Raw genomic sequence first — 9,813 nt, 5'->3', positions numbered from 1 at the left:
AAATCACTTTACTGCATGTCGGAAAACCTATGAAAGCAAATTTTTAGAACACTAGTCGCAGTACTCTCGTCGTGAAGTACCCTGTACTAGGTAGTATCACATTAGCAGTTTCTCAATTGTGTCGTCGTAACTCCATTTTTGCATACGTACACAATAAAAACAAAACAAAATAAAGAATATTCAATATCGTTTGGATCATTATTTACAGTTTGAGTATTTAGGACGAGTACTTACTAACTGATATGAATACTTGAGACAAGGGCTAACCCATTGCTCCAAATATTGTAGTCACTCGGTAGATATAAAAGAATTTTTTGTTTATTGTTCAGATTTTAATCAACCGTTAAGTAATTTGTAATTTTCAGGGCATTTGATACTATTAAGATGTTTCAGAAGTTCAGTATAATCTTACTCACTTCAACAGGAGGACTAGCTGCAATAATGTGTATTTACAATATAAATAAAGTAAGTAATAAATAAGCTTTGTATTATCGATCAATTATAATCCTTAAATCACTTCTTAATTATGAAGTTAGGTTGAATTGTATTATATTATAACTTAAAATATTATTTTAATCGCGAATGTAAATAAATGATAATATGAATAATAATACGTGACAGAAAATAAGTTTCTTTTGGTTAGCGCGGTTGTGACGTAAAAGTGAGTAAATATTGAAACGTGGTCGCCACATATTTCTACAACTATTCGTAAAGAACGAAATTTAGACACATTTTCGAGAGTGTAAAACTTGACTTTACGCACTAGTGCGTATGGGAACATACTCTAATCAGAAGTGCGTTGAAACACATATCCGTAGTGTATTAGCAAAAGTACGAGGTTCACATGCGGGAGGTACCAGGTTCAAGTCGCGCTCATGCCATTTTTTATTTTTGTCCTTATGTGGTGTTGATTATTTTTAGGTGACATTTATACACACAGAGAGAAAGAGTTGATGAATTTATCAACTCCACAAATTCGTCTGTTGTTTTGACAATTTTTTTTCATCTTAATCAAATTGTTCAAAATATTAATAAATATATGATATATGGGTGATTCCGTTCTAACTGTGATATTCAATGTCCTGTATTGTTTTTTTGTACTAGTCATTAATTAATAATCAATTAATAAAAATTTTGTGTTAATTGAATAATTCTTAAGATATTTAAACATTATTTTTATACAATATAACTTGCCACTTAAAGAAAACTTATACTACATCACTTGAATGTCAGTACCGTGTCATGTCCATTCCTAGAATTTACCGATAAATTATTAAATTTTTTTGTCGTAACAAATGATTTAAACTAATTACCTTATAAATTCTAATGTTTATGATCAAACTGAGGAAAATTGATGCACTTGTTGTTTAATATCTTAAGTTACCATGTCAGTACCGTGTCATGTCCATTCCTAGAATTTACCGATAAATTATTAATTTTTTTTGTCGTAACAAATGATTTAAACTAATTACCTTATAAATTCTAATGTTTATGATCAAACTGAGGAAAATTGATGCACTTGTTGTTTAATATCTTAAGTTACCATGTCAGTACCGTGGATAAATGAGTCAGTACCGTGTAACTCAAAATCCGACATTTGTGTCTTGCTCGTGATACTTTGAAGTTGTAGTAAATTCCTCTTAGAGTTTTATTTTTACAGTAAAATAGATGAATAATATGCATAAAAAAGTTAGAAAAGTTAAATTTTAAAATCTTGAAATTTTGAATACAAAAAATCACAGTTAGAACGGAATCACCCATATTCCATGAGGAACATTACCATGAAACTCCTGTATTTTGATAAAATTTTCGCTAGTACACAAGATATTGTATGCAATTCATGTGTAAAGGTCTTTCTTCGTTTCGAGTGATTGTCAAGATTCACATTCATCGAGAAAAGGCAACTTTATAACTATTTTCAAAAAACTAATTTTCACACAAGAACTAGAAGTTAAACAATTTAGCAAGACAGTTATATGAAAAGGTGTAGAAAATTATAAACTTGAGAAATATATCGACGTTGATTGGATATCAAAGCTTGACTGATATCATTGGTATGTTTAACCTTATTGATTGGCAGTTTCATGCTGTCGATCACAAGTTGATTAGAAAGAATTCAATCGGTTTTAGTGGGCGAATTCTTTCTTTTCATAAATAAAATCAAAGCACATCAAATATTCAAAGTTTCCGGATGATGAATCCGTACAGTATCAGAGTAGCCAGTTATGATCCAAGCAATAGTGGTAACATTCAACGAAGACCAAGAAATTATTTGAAAACGCCTTCGATATATCAAATTTTTTTATTTCTCATCTTCCCTTTCAAATGGTTTTCCTCTTACCTATTAATGTACATTATAATGTTTTTCAGAGTACCCCGCAATCAAAATCTTTGAAAATTTACTTGGTGATAGCTACTCTTATTTCTATCGCGGTAGTAATTTGCGTATGTGGTCAATCGATTTCAGATGAGGTAAATAAATAGTCGTAGGTAGTCGTAGATAAAATTTGTAGAGTTGGCGTAGATTTTTGAATGTTTTTCCGAACGTATCCAACTTTTATTTCTCCCATGCATGGATTTGAAATTCTCCAATAAATTGAGAAATGTATGTTATTCTTTGTACAAATCCAGCAAACAAATGATATGAGCATAAATTTGAAATTCATAGAACACCGTACATTTGATAAAATTGATCTTTATTGGAACTTCATTCCCAAAACTACACGAAGTGAAGCATTATAACACCCGCAATAGGTCAAAAATGGTTCGAATTTTAACTTAGTGTCTGCCATATTCTTCAGATATATCCTCCAGTGATTATCTGCTGCTTCGGAAACTTGCTGAACACTTGCATGGTTGACGCAATCGTAAAATGAATTTACATTATCGCATTGACTGATTTCTAATACAAATAATGGTAATGAAAATATAGGTATCGCATGAGTATTAAAGGAGAATGCAAACCACATGACGTGCAAAGAGTTGTCGAAGTCGCTAAATGAAAGAGATTACAAGATGATAATGAACAACAATAACAACGAAATACGATAAATCTATAATTGGAAGCTTTTCACTAACATAATATACATACAAAGACAACAAAAGTAAATTTTTTATTGTGAATACTGTAACTATAAAACGGCAGTAATTTGGTGGTTCTGTCGAGTTTTTAACTTCAAACATAAATGAATACAAGTTTCTGGAAAGTTTATATTTTTTTTGATAGATAACAAAACTGCCCTCTCATGTATGGGGTATATTTTCATTCAACAAAAAAATACATTGTTAGGTTTTTTTGAGGAAAAAGGATGGAAAATTTTAATCTTGTGAGATTTGATTTATTAACATTTCTTATGCATTATACACAACCCATTTCTGGCACATCAATAATTTTGAGGTATTTACCTTGTTTTATATTTGCAGGCAAAATACCTGCCATAAAATTTTAAGTTGCCATGAATATCAGATACTAACTCAACACTTATCTCCATCGGTATAGCACTTTTCTTTACATCTTTCTGGTGAGCTTCACCGAAGAATTTTGCTATTTTTTTGTTATCTCTTTTTTTTTAATTTAAAATTATTAATTACTAGCAATTTGTTTCTCTGATTTATTTGAGAATTAATGATATAAAAGCTTGGACTTGCCTTAATTTGAGTAGTTACACATAGTAAGTAGTTCTCACAAACACAAAAAATATTTTTATAAACATTTGCGTTCATTTCCTTCAGTATACGGTACTGTAATTTCCTACTTCAATCAAACTCCACCTTCAGTGTCTTGAGGTGAATTAAGTAGCTTCAAGGGCACTGTAGCCGCTTGCAAATCCGGTGAAAGTTGGAAAGTTGGTGGACAAGGCTAGAAATCGTAATTCAATTCAATGCTCAAAGTACTACTAATAATGCCTCGGAAACTAGACGGATTCTTGGTATAATGAAACGACGAGGCAAAGGGAGAAACCACTATGGAAAAAAAATTGAATTGGAATAACATATTGGAACAGCAGAGATCTAGAGGTTTCAGTGTTTTATCAATCAAAATTTGAAAAATATTTTGCAAAATGATAATGACGTTCCACACTTCTTAAAGATAGTGAAAAATTATCACAGAACCTTTGACAGAACACATCAACATAAAATTATTTAATGTAATATACAAATATAACAGTGTGTTACTTAAGAACAAATTTTTTCCGAAAACTGAGGAAAGTGATAAATGAACTACCCAATAAATCGAAGACCTTTATAATGGGATATTTCAACTCCAGGAGTGAAAATACAGTTCTAACAGAAGTAATGCAAAGATTGAACGAAGAAATTATCAACAACAATGTGAAAATGCTAATAACACTATGCGCGCAAAACAAATTTCGAATTAATAATACATTTTATAGACACAAAAATCAACAACAATATGGGTGATTCCGTTCTAACTGTGATATTCAATGTCCTGTATTGTTTTTTTGTACTAGTCATTAATTAATAATCAATTAATAAAAATTTTGTGTTAATTGAATAATTCTTAAGATATTTAAACATTATTTTTATACAATATAACTTGCCACTTAAAGAAAACTTATACTACATCACTTGAATGTCAGTACCGTGTCATGTCCATTCCTAGAATTTACCGATAAATTATTAATTTTTTTTGTCGTAACAAATGATTTAAACTAATTACCTTATAAATTCTAATGTTTATGATCAAACTGAGGAAAATTGATGCACTTGTTGTTTAATATCTTAAGTTACCATGTCAGTACCGTGTCATGTCCATTCCTAGAATTTACCGATAAATTATTAATTTTTTTTGTCGTAACAAATGATTTAAACTAATTACCTTATAAATTCTAATGTTTATGATCAAACTGAGGAAAATTGATGCACTTGTTGTTTAATATCTTAAGTTACCATGTCAGTACCGTGGATAAATGAGTCAGTACCGTGGAACTCAAAATCCGACATTTGTGTCTTGCTCGTGATACTTTGAAGTTGTAGTAAATTCCTCTTAGAGTTTTATTTTTACAGTAAAATAGATGAATAATATGCATAAAAAAGTTAGAAAAGTTAAATTTTAAAATCTTGAAATTTTGAATACAAAAAATCACAGTTAGAACGGAATCACCCATATACCTTTGGTAATACGAGAAACCAAAACTCAATAATCGACTATATTATTACTGATAGAACAGTACATCCAAGTCAAATACTGGACGTGCGAACACTTAGATAAGCAAACATTGGCACAGAGCACGGTCTAGTGCTATGTGAGTATCGCTTTAAAGCCAAACCCCAAAAGTTCAACGTGGAGACTTTTCATAAGCATGTTGCAATATGTTTAGCTTCTCTCTCGCCAATTTCATATATAGAAAACATATTAACAGATAACCATATTCTGTAATTTATACATAATTTCTACAAACTTCCCACATCCCAAAAAATGAATCAAAAGCATTTGGGTTATCTTCCCACATTAGTATCGTAGCTAAGAACTAACAGACCAACAAGCAAAAAGATCTTCAATGCATACAATCACTAACAATATATAGATAATAAAATGAAAGAAAAACTTGAATATCGTAGATACTTCCTTAATCAGCTTAGAACAACCTTAACCAAGTAGCTTCGTAAACCATTCAAGATTATATCCAATTTTGTAATAAGAGTAAGAATCAGCTACTCAAGAATCACTCATGGATATCTAGTATCTTCTACCTCTAGAGCCATTTCTACCAGCTTAACAATAAAAAATATGTCGAATGTTACAAATTTGCTGCCCAAAAAGAACAATTTCAACTTAAGCCTTATTACAATAACATCGTAAACGCCTCTGAAAAAATACCTTCCTACTTTGATTCCTCAACTATTTAGCGAATCATTGATTGTAACAGATAGTTATTACTTTCTCTGAGTAAATAATTACACAAAGGCATGGGTGGAAGGGGTTTGTTAACTCTAATAGAGACTCTACCAGTTTCACTATTGGAAGTTGGTCGGGAACGAAGCACTCGTATTCTACTCAAAGTACTTTCCGATGCGTAATTAGCATGTTTTGGCTTTATTGTATGCAATCGGTAGTGAAATATTATTATTATGTATTGCTCATCAAAAAAATGTCTTGTTCCAAAAAAGGTGATCTGAAATTTCTTACTATTTTGAAATTTTTTATGTCTGACTCTCATAGAGGGCGCTAGTTACACGGTTCGTACCAAGTAGTATTGAACATAACTTTTTCAATATTAGATTTATTAAAAAAAATTCGAATGAAGTTGAACATCATTTAATTTCACACAAAAGAGGTATTCCTAATAAAACTCAATACTCTGTACAGTTTTGGAATAATTTGATTTGAAAATTGAGGAGTAATAACCGATGCCCGTACAAAGTATTGATGAAGTTATTAATTATCATTATTAATTGATTAATTAGTAGCATTATGTGAATTGAAAATTTTTTGTCGCGTGAATGAGACTTCGATAGAACAGATACATTTGAAAAAAATTGGGACCGAGGGCCTTCGTTTCTTGTAACGTTTCACAAAAATCCAGTCTAATCATTATAGAATGGGCACTTAGCTATTGGAGGCCTTAGTATGAACTGGGACGTAAACTGTTGTTTATTTCATACTAAGGGCCCCAACAGACAAGTACCCATAATAATTTAACTATAATTTTACACGGCAATAGCATTTTATTTGAGTTTGCCATTAAAAACTGTCATTCATTGATAGTTATGACGTTGAGTCAATAATAATAATGTCTGAAAATTTGTTATTTGTTGAATTATATATTTTCAATCAAGATGTACTCAAATTTTGAATACACTGACATGTTATTAACATAACTATAATGATTAGACTGGTTTTTTGTGAATCGTTACAAGAAACGAAAGCCCCCAGTCTCAATACCAATACTTTGTACCAGCATCGGTTATAACTTCATAATTTTCAAATCAAAATATTCCAAAACGGTACAGAGGATCAAGTTTTATTAGGAGTTCCTCTTTGGTGTGAAATTGAATGATGTTCATTTTCAATTGAATTTTTTTTAATAAATCTAATATTGAAAAAGTTATGTTATATACTACATGGAGCGAACCGTGTGACTAGCACCCTCTATGAGAGTCACAAATTCATTGGATGTATCAGCTTCCAGAATATACTCGTATAAAATTTCAACACAATTTTGTCAGTAGTTGCGGCAAATTCATAAAAAACATGTTTTCTGTCTATCTCAGAGATGGAATCACCTTTTTTTATAACATCTTGTATACGAGTTGTCCAATTATCAGAATATCACATTCTACAATTTGTTTCGTAATTGGTTAATGTAATATTCGGAATTTCATCTGATAAATATTCAGAAAAGCATATTATTTATGAATGGAAAATCTTTATTTAAGTTTATAAATTTCATGCCAAGTATTATAATCTTCTGTTCACTGAAACAGCATGTACTTACATCAAATTAATTAGACTTCAAATGAAGTGGAAGTGTACTTAATGCCTTCTCAGTCACTCAGTGCAATAAATGTCATGTTCAAAAATTGCAAAAGGCTGTCTCAAGACTGTATGTAAGTATATAGCTGTATATTTGACAGTTTGACGTGAAAATGTTTTTCGACAAAAGTTTATCATATATTGTCCTAAATTTATTCAAATGATTGTATAATACAATATTTCTGCCAATCCTCTAATTATTTTTCAGTCGATGAAATTACGCGATATACTATACGAAAGTCCTTGGTATAATTGGAATATAAAGAACAGGAAAATATTATTATTGATAATAACAAATATAATGCAGCCATGGGAGATCTCATTTTACAATTTAATACCCGCCAATCTCCAATTTTTGACAAAGGTAAGTTGATAATATTAATACTTCAACTGAAGTTTAGTCACAAGCTAATCTACGAAATGCAATCAAAATTTGTGAAGAATGTGTTTTAGCATTAGTTAGGTTCCAGTTCAACTAGTAACAGCTAGTACTTGGATGTGGACCAGAAGCATGGCATCAAATGCATGATCACAATTTGCTAGACTTCCCTAGTTTCAATATAGTTCACATACGACTCAAGACGTTGTAGACGTATCAAGTACAATTGAGTGCAGGCTGTACCAAATATACAATATTAAGAAGTCTGAACATTGGATTTGTTTCTCATGTACCAAGTTATAATCCTGAATGAGTGAGGTCTAAGAGTTGCGCCATATTCACATTCTTAATTAATAACGTATTTATTATCGAGTATACTAACAGGAATAGTGAAGAAGAACCGATAAACGTTTTTAAAAGTTACGGATTGTTATTTACCATTGGGCATGAGCCGCCCCTGGCATTCAAATAGTAATGTAGAATGATTTATGAGAACATCATAAGGTTAAATAAGTTAAACACTTCAGTTTTGGCACAATTCTTGAAAATCGATTCGAGAAATACAACGAAGAGAATATAGGAGAGTACTAAGGAGGATTTAGAGCAACATCTAGATCTGAATGTGCTATCAATCCATTACAGATAAGCCCATGAAACTATCAAGAGAAAAAAGAAGTTGAGTAAACCGGATAAGAAAATATACTTACCAAAGTAACTTTGGAGAGCAATACTTTTGACGAATTCAAAATAGGATGTGAATTCCATTATCCACAATCCAGTTTATAGAGATAAGCATCAATGTGTATCATATGCAGACGATATAGTACTCGTAGCAAGATTCAGGAAAGAATTTCAAGTTAAATAAAGAGGAGAAGAGAGAATGTAGTCTAGAGATTAATGAGAAAGAAACAGAATAAATGATGATAAGAACAATGGGAAAAGAGATAGTTTACATTGTAACTAGGAATGCTACTAATAAGACCGTCAGTTACCCTTGCAAGTAAAACTTGGACAATAGACACAAAATTAAATAGAACACGTAGATATTCGGCAGAATTTACGATGGAATTCAAAAATATTGAGTGTACAGCAGAAAAACAAACAGAGAGATGTCTGAAGTTAAGAAGCACCTTAGTATAACCCATATATTCAACGTACAGAAAACAATACGGTTGGGACAAACATATAGAATAACAGAATATAGATGGATAAAATGTGTACTAAACATGGAGAACGTGGAGAAATATGGAAAAGACCAAGGAAGAAATGGTTGAAGGAGATATAGAAGGATTTTAAAAACAGTGAGAATAAGAGTTTGGAAAAATCAGGCTGAAAACAAAGAAAATTATTGTTATATATAGAAAAAGATATATCATGGATATTTCAAGTATTTTTGAAACTTAATTTCAATTTTCCATATTAGTTCTGAAGATGTTATTATCTCATAATTTTTGAATGACAGTATATGCAGTGTTGTCGGTTGTACGGCATTGGAATTAGATATAACATATCTGTTATGATTGTTTTATTTTTTCAGGGAAGCAAATTTGCGTACAGTATAGCTGCTGTCCTTTCTAAGATGAAATGAATATCTATGCTGTGAAATCTGGAATATATGAGGCAACACAATTTATGTTAAAATAAATTTTTCGAAATGAAATTCATGTTTGGACATTGAACTCTTTGTTTTATTCATATAATCCACGTATCCTTATCACTTAACTAACTTAGACAATTTATTTCAATTCCTCTCTAATTTTCTATTCCAACTACGAATGGTAAGACTATTTATTAACTAAGCTAAACTGCACTACACGAACTCCTTATATATATATATATATATATATATATATATATATATATATATATATATATATATATTCCAAAAGAATTCCAATAGTATCAAAAAAAAAGACAAAAAACAAAGCAAATAAAT

General features: G+C 30.5%; 1 protein-coding gene across 1 annotated transcript; it reads left to right on the top strand.

Moving 5' to 3' along the window:
• Window positions 1–384: 384 nt before the first annotated feature.
• On the top strand, window positions 385–9,556 carry LOC130896869 (odorant receptor 22c-like). Its single transcript, XM_057805232.1, has 4 exons — window positions 385–465; window positions 2,371–2,472; window positions 7,707–7,862; window positions 9,415–9,556. Exons 1-4 carry the CDS (start codon window positions 385–387, stop codon window positions 9,463–9,465), a joined length of 390 nt encoding a protein of 129 aa, XP_057661215.1. The 3' UTR covers window positions 9,466–9,556.
• Window positions 9,557–9,813: the final 257 nt, after the last annotated feature.

This window comes from Diorhabda carinulata, chromosome 7, assembly GCF_026250575.1.
Source record: "Diorhabda carinulata isolate Delta chromosome 7, icDioCari1.1, whole genome shotgun sequence".
Classification (NCBI taxonomy): domain Eukaryota; kingdom Metazoa; phylum Arthropoda; class Insecta; order Coleoptera; family Chrysomelidae; genus Diorhabda; species Diorhabda carinulata.
The sequence above is the reverse complement of the archived record's forward strand: the minus strand, read 5'-3'. Positions and strand labels throughout refer to the sequence as shown.

Coding starts and splice junctions, on each gene's coding strand:
- LOC130896869 (XM_057805232.1), top strand. CDS start 385: ATGTTTCAGAAGTTCAGTATAATCTTACTCACTTCAACAGGAGGACTA. Junction 466..2,370: donor GTATTTACAATATAAATAAA/GTAAGTAATAAA, acceptor AATGTTTTTCAG/AGTACCCCGCAATCAAAATC. Junction 2,473..7,706: donor GTCAATCGATTTCAGATGAG/GTAAATAAATAG, acceptor ATTATTTTTCAG/TCGATGAAATTACGCGATAT.